We start from the raw sequence: 15,486 nt of genomic DNA, 5'->3' as shown, positions 1-15,486 counted from the left end.
GTCTCTCTGACTCCTAGGCATAGGGGTGGCCACAGGGGCTCCATGCGCAGCTCCTGCCTGCAGGTGCCTCCCTGAGCATTGGCTCCGCAGCTCCCATTGGCTGGGAACCATGGGCAATGGGAGCTGAGGCGGTGGTGCCTAGCCCCTTGGCTGCCCCTATGCCTAGGAGCTGGGGCCCGGAGGGACATGTCCCTGCTTCCTGGGGGCTGCCTGAGGTCTGTGCCACCCGGAGCCCGCACCCTGCCCCAGCCCAGAGCCTCCTCCCGTGCCCTGATCCTGCACCCCTCCCCCAGCCCAGGGCCCCCTCGCACACCCTGACTCCCACCTCCTCCTGCACCCCAAGCCCAGCCCGTGAAAGTGAGCGAGGGTGCGGGAGAGGGAAGGAGGGAGGGGTTATGGAGTGACTGGGGGTGGGGCATTGGGAAAGGGGCGGGGCCTCGGGAAAGGGGCGGGGCAGGGGGTGGGCAAAGTGTTCCGTTTTCGGCCATTAGAAAGTTGGCACCCTACACTCCCCCCAATTCCCCTCCCAGCTCCTCCCCCAGCCCCCTGTCCCCCGCCATCCCTCCCCCAGCCCCGCCCCCGTGTCTCTCCTGCTGGGGGCGGGGCCCTAGAGGGGGAGGGGAGGAGCTCGGGGGTGCCCCTCTAGCCCTCCTCTCTGTGGTCCGCCGCGCGCGGGGGAGGGTGTCGCTCTGCCCTTCCTCTCGATGGTGACTTCCGGGCGGGGGTGGAGGGCGGGGACGCGCTCTCTGTAGTTCCCGCGGGGGCGGGGCCCCGTCCACCGCCATCACTTGACGCCCCGCCCTTCACGTGCTCTGTGACGTCAGCGGGGCGAAGGCGGAAGTGAGAGGAGGAAACAGACTGACAGCGGCGGCGGGTGAGACCCTGGGGGGCGTTGGGGGCTGTGTCCGCCTCCCTCGTTTCTGTGGGGCGGGCGGGGTCTCTGTAGCGCCTGGGGGCAGGGGGGTGCGGGGAGGCTGTCTGTAGGGGGAGGGGAGTGGGGCATAGTGGGGTGGGTTAGGGAGCAGGGGGGCTGGGGGTGGGGCATAGTGGGGTGGGTTAGGGAGCAGGGGTGGGGAGGGGTAGAGAAGCTGGGAGGAAGGCTCTGGGGGGCCCAGCTGGGGCAGGGTGGATTAATTGAAATCATCTCATGTGAAACCTCTGTGAGATCACTGATTTTAATCAACTTTTCTCTTTGGGTGCTAGTTATTTTCCAATAAAGGGGCATTTCCCCCCCTCCCGCCACCTGTGGGATCACTAGACTCATTCACACCTATCGATTTACAGCTAATAACAGAGCTTGGACGCCAGAAGTGGGACATCTTTGTGCTACCTAGAAGAATTCCCTATAATTATATACGTTTAAGTAACTATGTAGCTTAATACTCTCAAATTCTTATGAATTAACTGGCCTTTTTCACTATGTTAGCAAATGAGCAATTTGGCATTTGCTATCCCCTAGAGAATTAACTGTTCACTGAGGTTTTGTGTCAAACTACATTTGGATGGTAACTGTTTAACTGACAGCACAAAACAACATTTAATATGTACTTTTATTAACCAAAACAACCCTAAATGTTTTAGATCCATAAACTTTTCATATCAGAACAGTTTTCATGTTTACAGCAAAATGATTCATTTTTAACCAGAGGGTTTAACTGTCTTCAGTGAATTAAATTGAAAATTTTCAGATGTGCCCAAGTGTAAGCGACTGAGCTTAAGTTCCTACTTACATCTCTTGAAAATGAGAGAGTCTCCTAAATAGCTAGCAGCAAATATCTCCAGTGGCTGGTGATGGGACACTACATGGGCAGGGAGTTACTACAGCAAATTCTTTCCCAGGTGTCTGGCTGGTGGGTTTTGCCCATATACTCAGGGTCTAAATGACAGGCATATTTGGGGTCAAGAAGTAATTTCCCCCCAGGGCCGGATTGGCAGAGACCCTGGGTTTTTTTGCCTTCCTCTGTGGCATGGGTCACTTGCAGGGTTAAATTAGTGTAAATGGTGGAGTCTCTGGAACTTGAAGTCTCTAAATCATGATTTGAGGACTTCAGTAACTCAGGCAGAGGTTAGGGGTATATTACAGGAGTGGGTAGGTGGGGTTCTGTGGCTTGCAGTGGTTCCTTCTGACCTTGAAGTCTATGAGTCTATAATTACTTTGGCTGAGCTACTGGGCTGTATTTATAAAGCTTGACCTCAGGTGTTTGATATCTCTTCCCCCCTGATTCTTTGTGTAGAAAAACCACCTTGAATGCAATATTTTTGGTAGAGGCTCAGGGATTCAGCATATTTACTTTATATTTAAGCAATGGCACTGGGCTCCATTCCCCTCTGGCAGCATGTCCGGCCAGAGCAGTGCCCAAACCCAGGACTCACAGAGACATTTCCACACCATTAACCTTCCTCTCCTGTCTCTGCAGCTCACTCTGTGTGCGTGCACCTGACTCCAGCGTTTCCTGCTTCCTCCAGCCGCCACCCCCTGTAACGAGCTTGCTCTCTCCTTTGGGTGAGTACTGTGCTGGCTGGCTGGCCCTGAGTGCCTCCAAGGGTTGGGAGTAGTGTTTCCCCTTCGTTCTCAGGGGCAGCGCTGCCAGCAGCTGGGATCAGCTGTGGCCTCAAATCAATGGGGAGGGGTCTGTGCCCAGCTCGGCTCCTGCTGAGCAGGTTGTCCTGTCTGTGGAGGTGCGTGAATAGAGCATGGCGGGGGAGGGTCTCCCTGGGGTGGGTCCAGGGGGTTCCCTATCTCCAAAGGAGCTGCCTGCTGCTCTGACACCTCTCCTCCCTTAAAGGCAGTCAGCCCCCTTCACCGTGCCTCCCATGCCCAGGCTGAAGCGGGGGTTGCCTGGGGTTGTGCCCTGCCTTGCGGGGTCGCCAGGCAGGTCCCTATTGTGTGTGCAGCCTGGAGTTGGGTCTGACCCACTCTGGTGCCTTGCACAGGGCTGGGCTGGGCCTGACCCTGGGACTGGCACAGCAGTGCCCTGTGTGTGTCGGGACAGGCTGGGCTGCTGGTGGGAAGTGCACAGAGGTCGTGGGGGGGTACATCCAGAGAAGTGCTGTGGGGGTGGGGAGGGGGACGGACAGAGGGAGCCCCCTATGCACCCAAGACAGCCCCCAGATACTCCTGCCTTGTTACCATTGCATGGCCTGGAGCGGGACAGCCTGGCCCAGCCAGCTTTGCGGGGAAGAGCCAGGTTCCAGAGAACCCAGCTCTAAGCCCACAAGGAGTTAGAGCTGCCGGCCAGAGCAGTGTGAGGTGGAGACTAGCCCTGACCAGCTGCCTGCCCCACTCGCTGTCAGATCCAGAGGATTCGCTCCCCATCTCCCAGCCTGGGCTGCTCGGGGCTCCCCTAGCTGTTCCCCTCCCTGCAAATTCCTGAGCTGCTGTTGTCTCCCACAGCCACAGGCCGCCCCTTGCCCCGCTCAAGATGGACCTGCTGTTCGGGCGCCGGAAGACGCCGGAGGAGATGCTGCGGCAGAACCAGCGGGCCCTGAACCGGGCCATGCGGGATATGGACCGCGAGCGGCAGAAGCTGGAGACACAGGAGAAGAAGATCATCGCTGACATCAAGAAGATGGCGAAGCAGGGGCAGATGGTGAGCGAGGGGCAGGGCTGGGGGTAACATCTCCAGCTCGAGTGCAACCTGTCCCCCTCAGGATGGGGTGAAGTTCATGGTGGGCAGGGGTGTCTCCAGTTGTAACCCACCCACAGGGAGGACACAGTGAAGAGCATGGGGAAGGAAAGGTACATGGGGGTGTTCCTTGCTGTAACCCATCCCCCAGGCAGGATGTGGTGAAGCTCAGGGGGGATGAGGGCTATGGGGGAGGTGGTGTCTCTGTCTGTAACCCATCCCCCTGGCAGGACGCAGTGAAGATCATGGCCAAGGACCTGGTGCGAACCCGGCGCTATGTCAAGAAATTCATCATGATGCGAGCGAACATCCAGGCTGTGTCGCTCAAGATCCAGACCCTCAAGTCCAACAACTCCATGGCCCAGGCCATGAAGGGCGTCACCAAGGCCATGGCCACCATGAACAGACAGGTACGGGGGCTTCTGCCAGCCAGGCTGGGCAGGGGGCAGGATTGCTGGCCATGGGGGGAGCTCCTGGCCTCTCCCAGCAAGGGGTACTGGGGGAGTAGGGCAGGATGCTGGCCATGGTGTGGGGGCTCCTGGCTACTTCAGTCTGGCCTCTCCCAGCAGGGGGCGCTGTAGGGCCAGTCTACTCAATTTCCCCAAGGCAGTGACTGTATATTCATATTCCCCTTCCCCTCCAGCTGAAGCTGCCCCAGATCCAGAAGATCATGATGGAGTTTGAGAAGCAGTCGGAGATCATGGACATGAAGGAGGAGATGATGAATGATGCCATCGATGACGCCATGGGGGACGAGGATGATGAGGAGGAGAGGTGTGGGGGGCAGGGCTGGGGAGACTGGCTGGCTTGGGGGGGAAAATGGAACATGGGACCTTTCCCCCCTAGTGGCTGCCTGCTCCCATCTGGCCGGCTTAGGGGGCTGGGGAATGGGACCCGGGGCCTTTCCCCTCTAGGGAGTGCCAGTTCTCATCTGGCCCGGGGGTTGAGGGGACTGGCTGGATCAGGGGTGTGGGGAATGGGACATGGGATCTTTTCCCCCTATGGGATGCTGGCTCCCATCTGGCCCCAGGGCCCATCAGCAGGACAGGTGACAGACTGAGCCCCCCAGAGGGGTTCCCCAGGCCGAGCAACAGCCTTGGGGTGAGAATGAGCTCACCCAGCTGGTGCCTGCTCCAGGGATACACCCAGGGCATTGTCCTGGCACCTTTCATAGAATCATAGAATATCAGGGTTGGAAGGGACCTCAGGAGGTCATCTAGTCCAACCCCCTGCTCAAAGCAGGACCAATCCCCAACTAAATTTCCCCAGGTGTGTGGGGATCCTGGCTACTGGGTGTGTGGGGTGCTGGTCCTCCTCTCCAGCCCAGTTATCTGGGGGCGTGGCTCTTTCCTCTCTGGGTATGGGGGGTCCGGCCCGTGTCCCTGCTCTCACCTACCCATCTCTGCCCCCCCAGTGATGCTGTGGTGTCCCAGGTGCTGGACGAGCTGGGCCTGACCCTGACGGATGAGCTCTCCAGTGAGTATCCCAGCATCGGGGGACGGGGCAAAGGGGGCCCTGACCGGAGGCGCTCACGGGGGCGGGGCTGGGAGCCAAGTTCCCCTGCAGCTGGATAATGGGGCAGCACAGCTGTCGGGGGCACTGGGCAGTGCGCAGGAGGCCTTGCTGCCTGACCCTGCCAGTGCCTGGGAGATGGGGGGCTGTAGGGTGCTCTGGGTAGGCAGACCTGTCCTCGACAGGAGCCTCGCTCAGTGGGGGGACGTGGGGGCTGTGGGGTGCTCTGGGTGTCCTGAACCCCCTGTCCCCGCAGACCTGCCCTCGACGGGGGCCTCGCTCAGTGTGACGGCTGGGAAGAAGGCCGAGCCCTCCGCAGCGCTGGCGGATGCTGATGCCGACCTGGAGGAGCGGCTGAAGAACCTGCGTCGGGACTGAAGGGCTGGGGCTGCCCCCCTCCCTCCCCAGGCCGTGCTTCCCCGGACACCCCACCCACTGCTGGCCACTGCTCTCAACAGCCCAAGGGCTGCGACTGCTGCCTCTGCCCTTCTTTGCGTACTTCTCCCCCAGCCACCCCTCTGCCTATGTGGGGGGATTAGGTGGTGGGGTGGAAGGTCCCTGCCAGTTTTGGAGAGCAAATCTCCTACTCCAAAGTAATGGGGCTGGGGGTTTGGCTATGGGGCTGCTGCAGCTGTCCCAGGGGTGGGGGAATCATTTCTGTGGGTTGGGGGCTCTTAACTCTTTAGCTTCCAGCTCAAGTACACTACAGGTGGGGGTGTCTTTTCTGTAATGGCAGTCACCCCCCAGGAGCTGCCAGCTCAGGCTGGATTCATCCCCCCCCACAGAGAGGGGGAGGCTGGCTCTGGGGAGAAGCAGATGGGCAGATGCTGGACCAGTCTAGGTTGTGTGGGTGTCTGTGCGGGGGCTGGGATTATAGGATGGGGGCAGCTGGGCACACCCACTAGAGCCTGGATCTGGGGGGCACAGGTTGGGAGCCTCCCCCCCGGCACAGAGCTCTCCATCCTGTGCACAGGGAGAGGGGGCTGCGCTGAGGCCCTCCTGCCTCCATCTGGCTGGAGGGGAGGGGTTGTAATAAAGGCTGTAGATTTGTAGCCATGGTGCCTGCTGGCTGATTCTTGCCCCATAGATTTGGGGGGGGAGGGGGCAGCTGACCAGGCAGAGCCCCACCCAATCTCCTCTGCAGTGAGCTGGGGCCTGAGGGGGAGCTGTCCTATGTGCCTACCTGCCCCTGGGTTGGAGTGGGGGAGGGGCCATGGCGATCCCTCCCCACCTCGTCTGAGCACTCTGCCCCTCCCCATCTCTCCTTCTTCTAGGGGATCCTGGAGCCTAGCTTCTCCCCCCTCCCCCACCTGGATGCATCAATGTTTCTGGGGGGAGGTTGGTGCCCTTTGCCAAGTGCTGGGTAGGAAGCCACTGATGGGGATTGGGGGGGGGCACTGGAGGCATGTTACGGGGGGAGTGGGGAGATACAGCTGGCGCTTTGTGTGTGTGGGGGGATACAGCTGGCGCTCATTGATCACACACACCCAGCCCAAGTAAAATGTTGCCAGTTTATAGCCCTGCCCCCCATCCTCCTCCCTCCCCCCCGAATCTGGAGCAGCTGCCCCCTCCACGGCCGCTGGAGTGTCTTGGTGGCTCTTCACCCTCTCAGCCGGGCTCCGCCAGGTGACCCTGCACCCATTGGCCACGCCAGCACCTGCAAGAGAGGAATCATAGAATCATAGAATATCAGGGTTGGAAGGGACCTCAGGAGGTCATCTAGTCCAACCCCCTGCTCAAAAGCAGGACCCATCCCCAAAAGTAAGTAACTACTGAACCTGGTGAGGGGAGGGGAAAGACCCTGGTCCCTTCATGTTCCCCGTCTCTGACTGCCACTTGCCTGGAGCAGCCAGCAGGGCAGGGCAGCGCCCTCCCACCCCACCAGGCCCCCTGCTCCCCACTGCCCCAAGCCTGGTGCTCTATTTCCAAACTCCCTTTAAGCACAGTGGGGCAAAAATGGACCGTGGGCTGGAAACATGGAGATGCTCTGCATCAGAAGGAGCTTGGGATGGAAAATGGGGGAACAAAATAATATAAAGTGTGAGACATGATCTAAAAAATCCACTTCTGCCACAAACAAGTCTGTGTAAACGCACGGAAATCCGTCACCAGAAGCTGGAGATGGACAGTGGGGTTGCTCTGAGTACACTGAACACCTTATACAGGTGCATGAGGACTTCAACTGTCTATTCCTTCTCTGCAGTTCCACACCATGTGAATCAGGGGGTATAAATGTGATGTAGGGGTGTGTGTGTGTGTGAACCAGGGAAGGTTGTAGGTGTGAACCAGGGGGTGTAAATTGAACCAGGAATTGTGTGTGTGAACTAAGGGTGTGAATATGAACGAGGAGAGGTTGTAGGTGTGAACCAGGGGGTGTACATTGAACCAGGGAGTGTGGATGTGAATGACGGGGTGTGGATGTGAACCAGGGGTGTAAAGTCAACCTGGGGGTGTTGATGTGAACGAGGGTGTGACTGTAGCTGCCTCTTAACTTTTTCAATTGTAAGTCAAAAGCAAATTGTCCCTTTAACTCAAAAATGTTCTCTTGCAAACCTGGCGCTCGCTCTGTGCGGCCAATGGGACCAGCAGCCACATGCCAACCAGCTCCAGCACCTGGGTACCTTCAATGCCATCACTGGGGAGACGGTCGCCTGGCAACTGTTGCTGGGGGCTCAAATGCACTGGGATGCGGGAGCTGTCCTGCATCTCTGGGGGTGGGGGTTGCTTTGGGGAGGTCAAGCCAAACTCAAGCACAGGCTGCTCTGGGGCTGAGAGGAGACTCAGCTGTGGGCATGTGGCTCTGGGCTGGTGCTGTGGCCCTCTGTGGCTGCCCAGGGAGGCATCCGAGAAAAAGAAGGGGCTTAGGGGAGTGGTGCAGGGTGGGGGGGCACAGCACTACCCCCCCTGCTATCCCAGCCCTGGGCTCCCCCTGCCCTCCCTATGTGGCTGGGGGAGGGGAACTCACTGTGTGGGGGCTGCTAGACCTTGATGCCCAGGGCACGGAGACACTCGTGGTACGATTCCATCAGCTCCTTGCACGACTCCTCCCCGTTCTCCCTCACGCTGTGAAGAAATGTGGGTGGTGGTGGTGTCATTAAATTGGGGGGGGGGACTTGCCTGGCTCATGATCATGGACCAATCTAGCCCAGAATACTGTCCCCTGGATCAGAGCCACAGGCCCATCTACCCTGGTACCTTGCTCCCTCCCTGACCCGCAGATCAGACCCAGGGCCCATGTAGCCCAGTATCCTTTGTACCCACCTCCCTAAAAGCTGAACCAAGAGGCTGGGAAACCGATGACCCCCCGCTCCTATCTCGTCCCCACACTCCCTCCAGCCAAACCCTTATCTGCAAGGGGTGTCTATGGGGAGGGTTGCAGGGTGTGCGTATGGGGAGCGCTGGCGGGTGGGTTAGATTAGCCAGACACACCCCACCCCCTGCAGCCTGTCCAGGGGTGCGGCATGGTGTCCATTTGGGGCTGGGGGAGCCGTGGCACAGGGAGGGCGACAGGCTTAGGGTGCTGCGCTCAGAGCAGGCCAGGGCCATGCAAGAGCAGCAGAGGGCTGGTGCTGGGCGAAGCTGGAGACGCCCCATTGCCGGGGCTGGTGGGAATGGGGAGCCTGGTGCTGCAAGGGATGCCCCACATAGGAACTTATCACCACCGTGCAGAGGGGTCCCTCCCTGCGCCCCTGCTCCCTGACTGTGAGGTCCTGGGCCATGATTAGGGTGTGGGGGGGAGGGAGAGGTGAGATTCTACTTCTACCATAATACATCTAATAAATAATATACAGTGCCTAGCACAGTGGGGTCCTGGGCCATGACTGGAGCTCTTAGGCACTACCATAATACACCTAATAAATAATGTACAGCGCCCAGCACCATGGGGGCCATGACTGGAACCCCTAGGTGCTACCATAATACACCTAATACAGAATAATAACAACAGTTTAGTGGGAGGCAAGTGGCCTAGTGGAGAGAGCACAGGACTGGGCTTAATCTGCTGGGTGACAGTGGGTAAACCAGTCCTGCCTCAGTTTCCCCATCTGTACAATGGGGAATAACCGACCTTTGTAAAGCGCTCTGAGATCTGGTGGACGGTGCTGGGTGAGCTCTAGGGCTGATAAGAGAAGATCCAGACCTGCAGGTTGGGTGCAGGGGGGGGCAGGCTGGGATCCCTCTCATCCCAAAACCAGGCTGCTTGGGAGGTAGTGGACGGGAGGACGCCCTGCCAGTCGGTTAGGGCTGCAGGTTACAGATAAGGGGCAGCTGCAGAGCTGCGGGGAGGGGGAAGGGAGGTGGCTGGGCAGGGTGCTGATGAGCCACAATTGTTTGGGGCTGGATCCTGGTGCCCTTTGGAGCTAATGCAAACGCCCCCCCCTCACTGCGCCCTCCTCCTCCCCTCAGCCATGAGCCAGGCTAAGCAGTTAAAACCCTGAGCTGGGGCTCAGGACGCCATGGATTGAGCCCCACTATACCACAGTGGTCGTTTGAGGCCCAGAAAACCCGGTGGCTGCCAGTTTGGGGCATGTGTGTGGGGCATGGCCCCAGGTGAGAGTCAGGAGGTATCCAGTTGCCACCACATCTGGAGCCGGGTGGGCAGCAGGCCTGAATTGCCAGGGTCTTGGTTAGTGGTCGGGGAGGGACAGTGAGGGAGGGGTTAATGGAGGGTGGTGGGGGGAGGGGGAGTGTGGCCACTGAGGGGTTAATGCCCATGTGCCCGCATCCCCTTTCCGGCCTCCCCGTTACTCCCGCCTGGCTACCCCGGCGGCTCCTTTCTCCGGAGCTAATGAGGCCAGGGCTGAGTCAGCAGCACCACGCCCTCCTGCTGCCTGGCCCACATGCCCCAGCTCTGCTTGGCCCCAGCAGCCCGTACCTGGGGGGCTGGCGAGGGCTCCAGTCACTCTGCAGGGGTAGGAGGTGAAGGAAGTGTCTGTGTGAGGCACCGTGGGGCAGGCGGGGGTGGAGGGGGTGTCCCTAGGGGTCACTGTGGGGCAGGTGGGGGTGGAAGAGGGGTCTCTGGGGGGCACTGTGGGGCAGGCGGAGGTGGAGGGGGTGTCCCTAGGGGTCACCGTGGGGCAGGCGGGGGTGGAGGGGGTGTCCCTAGGGGTCACTAGGGGGCAGGTGGGGGTGGAAGAGGGGTCTCTGGGGGGTACCATGGGGCAGGCGGGGGTGGAGGGGGTGTCCCTAGGGGGTCACTGTGGGGCTGGTGGAGGTGAAGAGGGGTCTCTTGGAGGCACCGTGGGGAAAGCCTCCATTCCCTCCCCCTCCTCTGGCATGCCCGCTCCCTGCTGCCATGGGAACGGGGTGGCAGAGCCGAATGTAGGTCATTGGCGGCCGGGCTGGTAGCAGTTTAGCTGTCCCCACGTGTCCTGGCGGGTGCCAGCCAAGAGGGGCATCTGCCCTGTGGGGCCATGTCTCAGAGCAGCCACTGCGCCAGGGTCAGGGGGTGGCTGACACCGGGGGATGGGGTGGAAGCAGTGTGTGTGTGAGCAGGAGTGGCCGTGGGTGGGGGACTGGGAGCAAGGACGCCTGGGTTCAATCTCTGGCTTGGGGAGTGCGGTCTAGTGGTTAGAGGCAGGAGGGCTGGCAGCCAGGACACCTGGGTTCTCTCCCCAGCTTGGGGAGAGGAGGGAATCTAGCAGGTGGACAGGCAAGTGGAAGGCCTGACTCCTGGGGTCTATGGTGCCCCCGTCCCCCCTGTGACCTTGGGTGTGTCCCAGGTGAAGCTGCGGTGATCAGGCCAGATTGGGGGGAGGGTGCGGTGGCCGTGCTAACCCCATCACTCTAATTAACTAGCCTCCTCAGCGCCACCCGCTCGCTCCCCCTGGCCCGGCAGAGCAGATGGTGCCAGGTGCTGGGTCACGGCACGCCCCTGTCGAGCACATTAGCTGGGCCTCGGAGGTGGAAGGTGCTGCCGGGGGAGGCATCGCCCAGCTGGCTCTGTGGCCTGCATGCCAATGCGGGGTGGGGCACAGTGGGGCTCAGTGTGGTGGAGCTGGCTGGGGGCACCCCATGGGGGAGGATGGGGTGTGGCCTGGGCCCGACCAGGGAGCACCTGGGCGTCACGCTCAGTTCGCCGGCTGGATCAGCCCGGCCGTAGGAGACGCGAGCGGGGGATTTATAAATCATAGTAATAACTCCTGGCAGCCCCGTGAGCAAAGCGCCTTATCCCAATTACAACCCAAGGGGGGGGGCATACATGTGCCGAAGGTCACATGGGGGCAGAGGGAGGGAGAGAAGCCAGGTGTCTTGGCTCTCAGCCTCCCCCCTCTACTGTATAACTACTGGAACCCTCCCTGAGCTGGAGAGAGAACCCAGGAGTCCTGGCTCCCAGTCCCCGATCTCTAACCACTAGCCCCCACTCCCCTCCCAGAGCCTGGGAGAGAACTCAGGAGTCCTGGCTCCCTGCTCTCCCTGCTCTAACCACTAGACCTCCACTGCCCTCTCAGATAGGGATAGAACCCAGGAGTCCTGGCTTGTCCCCCTGGGGGTCTCCAGTCTTACTCTGGGGCCTGGAGGGGGGCATCCCCATCTGCTGTGATGCTCCCATGCCCGTGAAGCCCTGGGCTCTGTTACCCACTCACCCGGCATCCATAGGGTCAGTGTGTCCCTGCTGTAACCCCCCACGGCAGCATTAGCTGTTGAGTTATTTGGGGATGAGGATCTGGCAACGGGGTCTGCTCCCCTGCGGGGGGAGGGGGGAGCAGGGACATTCTGGGGCCAGAGATGGGCACGGCAGCCCAAGGCCAGCTGTGGGGATGGTGCCAACTCTTGGGGGTGGGGTGAATGGGGACAGGGCATGGCTGGGCGGGGGGCGGGAGGAGGCTTGGTGATACAGCCACTGCCCTTGACCTGTGACCCCGAGGGACTGACCCCAGGGGATGGGAACGCCCTCGGCAACTGTCTGAGCCCCATGCCAACCTCCACTGAGCCCCCTGCCTCATGCCTACTGAGCCCCCTGCCCCCCGCTCCATCCCCAGTGAGCCCCCTGCCCAACCCCCACTGAGCCCCCTTCCCCACTGAGCCCCCTGCCCTCCTGCCTCACCCCCACTGAGCCCCCTGCCCCTCACTGAGCCCTTGGTCAAGCCTTCTGCCACACTGAGACCCCTGCCTCCCCCCGCAAGTCTCTGGTCCAACCCCTGCTGAGACCCTGGCCCCTCAGCCCCCTGTCCAATCCCTACTGAACTCCCAGCCCCACTGAGCCCTCCTCCAATCATCACTGAGCCGCTCCCCACTGAGCCCCACCCCCGTCTCTAGTTGACAGTGGGGTGGGGAGCCAGTAGGGGATGATGGGACTGACAGCACCCAGGGGGGGGAGACACACCCGGAGGGATGACCCACCCATCCCTATACACACCCCGCCATCAATCCCCATAGATACCCCACCATCCATCCCCATACACACCCCTCCATCTATCCCCATAGACACCCCACCATCCATCCCCATACACACCCCGCCATACCTATACACACCCTGCCGTCCATCCCCATAGATACCCTGCCATCCATCCCCATACATACCCCACCATCCCCATACACCCCCCTCCATCCCCATATACACCCCTTCCTCCCTATAGACAACATCCTGCCGCCAACCCTCCGTCCACATACACAGCCCTTCCTCTATCCCTTGCTCCATCCCCATTCACCCGCTCCATCCCTCCCCATACACACCCCACCATCCCTCCCTCCCCATACACAGCCCTCCTTTCATCCATCCCCATACACACCCTCCCTCCATCCCCATATACACCCCTCCAGTCATCCAACCCCAAATACCCCACCGGGTCTATTGCTGCCGCTAGCTGCCTTCAATCCCCTCCCCGCGAGGCCCCCACATTCACACCTTCTAACAAGGCACCACTGCCAATGCACACCCATGGCACTGGCTCCCCATTCACACCCCTCATTCACTCCCTTCTGTCAGCCCCCTTCACTAACCCCCCCAACCAATCTGGCTGTGTCACTACACACCTCTCTCACGCTCCTCGTGCCCCGTATATCTGGGGCTGGATGGGTGGGGCCTGGTGTGGAGAGGTTTGGGCCTGGGACCACTGCGTGGCTGGGGCTCAATCTCCCGAGTGGAAGGGCCTTTGCCCCACGGAAGCCCCCACGTTCCCTGTGGGGTTGGTCACGCTGAGAGGGGTGATGGGCTGGCTGCTTCCTGGGGCGTGGGGGTGCCCTGGGGCCACAGAGCTGTCTCCAGGCCGGCCGCCTGAGGCCAACTTCTGCCGTTCCCTTCCGGTCCATGCACCACATGGCCAGAGCCGAGGGCCCAGCTCTGCCTATCCTGGCCTGGGGAACCGCAGAGCCAGGACCCCACCGACTCCCACCTGTCTGCCTCACCTGGGCTGGGCCCCTGCCCCACACACCAGGGCACGGGGCATGGAGTGAATGGCACAGCTCCCTGTGCCCACCCCACTGAGCCCCCCACCTCCCTGAGACCCCCCATAGAGTTTCCCTGCCCAAACCCCACTGAGCCCCCCTGTGCCCAATCCACTGAGATGATCTGCCCCACTGAGGCCCCTTCCCTATTGAGCCCCCACTGAGCTTCCCTGCCCTCACCCCACTGAGACCTCCCCACCCCACTGAGACCCCCTATGCCCAATCCACTGAGACCCCTACCCCACTAAGCTCCCCTGCCCCCACCAGCTCCTAAGTAAGCTCCAGTGAATCTCCCCACCCCACTGAGCCCCTCAGCCCCACAAATGCCCCCAACCTCTACCCCAGTGAGCCACCTCCCCCACTGAGTCCCCCACCTCACTGAGTCACCTGCCTTATTAAAGTCCTGATCCCTCACCCCACTGAGCCCTCCCTGCCCCACTAAGGCCCCCATCCCCTAACCCACTGAGCCCCTCTGCCCCACTGAGCTCCTTGCCCCCACTCCACTGACCCACTCTGCTGCCCCACTGATCACAGACCCACTGAGCCCTGCCACTCCTACCCCTATCAATCCCCCCTGCCCCCACAGCATGGAGCCCCTGCCCCCCATTCCCTGCAGTGGCTCCCCATGGATAGGTTGGACAGGGTGCCAGCCCCCTCCCTCCCCGCCCGGCAGTGTCCCCCCTGAACACAACCCCTCATTTTGGCAGCTGCACCAGGACTCACCATTTCTCCATGGCCGCTTTGAGCTCGGCGCAGGGGGGCTGCCCCTCGGGTTCATTTGGAGCTCCCCCCTGGGGGGCCCCTCCTGGGCTGGGGTTGTCGGACATGCTGAGCCGTGTGTCTGTCTGTCCGTCTGGGTGTAGGGTGGGAACGGTACCCGGGCAGCGGCAGGGGGTGGAGGATCACGCTCGGGTATTCGAGATATGTCATAACTGCTCCGGGGTTAATGCACAGCGGCTTAGCCTGGGCCAGACGCCTCCCCCCACACCCTGCCCTCCCCTCTCACCGCCGGCTGAACCTAGCTGGGACCCGGGCTGGAGGTTACATCACGCCACATGATCTTTAATTAAAGATTAATCTTTAATTCCTGGAGACTCCAGGACAATCCTGGAGGGTGGCAACCCCAACGGGTCTCTGGGGACCTGACCCCCAGATGCTCCTTCCCCCTCCATGGTGCAGAGGCCACCCGCCCCACCTCCCCTCCCTTGGAAACACAGAGCCCTGCAGGCCACGGATCCCAGCCACAGACTCGCTGGGCTGAAGTGGGGCAGCCTCTGCATTGTGGGAAGAGAGGGTATTGGGGTGTGTATGGAGTGTTGGGCTGTGCGTGAGCAGGGGGTGTTGCGGGGGGGGTTGTGTGTGGGTGTGTAGGGAGTGCAGGGGTTTGTGAGCATGTGTGTAGGGATGTTGGTGTGTGTGTGCAAGAGGGTGTTGCGGGGTATGTGTGTGTGCAGGGGGTGTTTGTGTGTGTGTGTGTGTGCAAGAGGGTGTTGCGGTGTGTGCAGAGGGTTGGTGAGTGTGTCCGTGTGCAGGGAGTTTCGAGTGTGTGTGTGTATGTACGTAGAGGGTGTTGCGGGGTGTGTGTGCAGGGGGTGTGTGTGTAGAGGGTGTTGCGGGGTATGTGTGTGTGCAGGGGGTGTTTGTGTGTGTGTGTGTGTGCAAGAGGGCATTGTGGTGTGTGCAGAGGCTTGGTGTGTGTGTCTGTGTGCAGGGAGTTTCGAGTGTGTGTGTGTATGTGCGCAGAGGGTGTTGCGGGGTGTGTGTGCAGGGGGTGTTGGTGTGTGTGTGTGCAGCAGATTGTCTGATGTGTGCCGGAGGGTCTAGGCGGCGGGGAAGGCCAGGTTCCGGCGAGGTGTGATAGGGCCCTGATGGCTCTGGGTGAGTTCTGGGGGATCCGGCCCAGCTCACTGGGGCTGGGTTGGTCCTGGAAAGAGCCATGTGCGGCTGTGGGGCTGCATGCTCC

The 15,486-nt window shown here is 60.9% G+C and overlaps 1 protein-coding gene, 1 long non-coding RNA gene and 1 pseudogene across 2 annotated transcripts; 2 read left to right on the top strand and 1 right to left on the bottom strand.

The window, feature by feature from the left end:
• Nucleotides 1-15,486, top strand: part of LOC144279313 (uncharacterized) — a 284,264-nt pseudogene that overhangs the window by 152,466 nt on the left and 116,312 nt on the right.
• On the top strand, nt 779-6,190 carry CHMP2A (charged multivesicular body protein 2A). The gene is made up of 7 exons (XM_077840483.1): nt 779-874; nt 2,418-2,503; nt 3,395-3,590; nt 3,857-4,036; nt 4,270-4,400; nt 5,041-5,102; nt 5,395-6,190. Exons 3-7 carry the CDS (start codon nt 3,423-3,425, stop codon nt 5,514-5,516), a joined length of 663 nt encoding a protein of 220 aa, XP_077696609.1. The 5' UTR covers nt 779-874; nt 2,418-2,503; nt 3,395-3,422; the 3' UTR covers nt 5,517-6,190.
• On the bottom strand, nt 6,636-14,465 carry LOC144279073 (uncharacterized). Its single transcript, XR_013348643.1, has 3 exons — nt 14,247-14,465; nt 8,104-8,201; nt 6,636-6,795 (listed from the first exon to the last, which is right to left on the bottom strand). It is a non-coding gene; the product is annotated as an uncharacterized LOC144279073 (long non-coding RNA).

This window comes from Eretmochelys imbricata, chromosome 23 (genome assembly GCF_965152235.1).
Source record: "Eretmochelys imbricata isolate rEreImb1 chromosome 23, rEreImb1.hap1, whole genome shotgun sequence".
Lineage (NCBI taxonomy): Eukaryota > Metazoa > Chordata > Testudines > Cheloniidae > Eretmochelys > Eretmochelys imbricata.
Note: the sequence above shows the minus strand (reverse complement) of the source record. Positions and strands in the feature narration are given on the sequence as shown.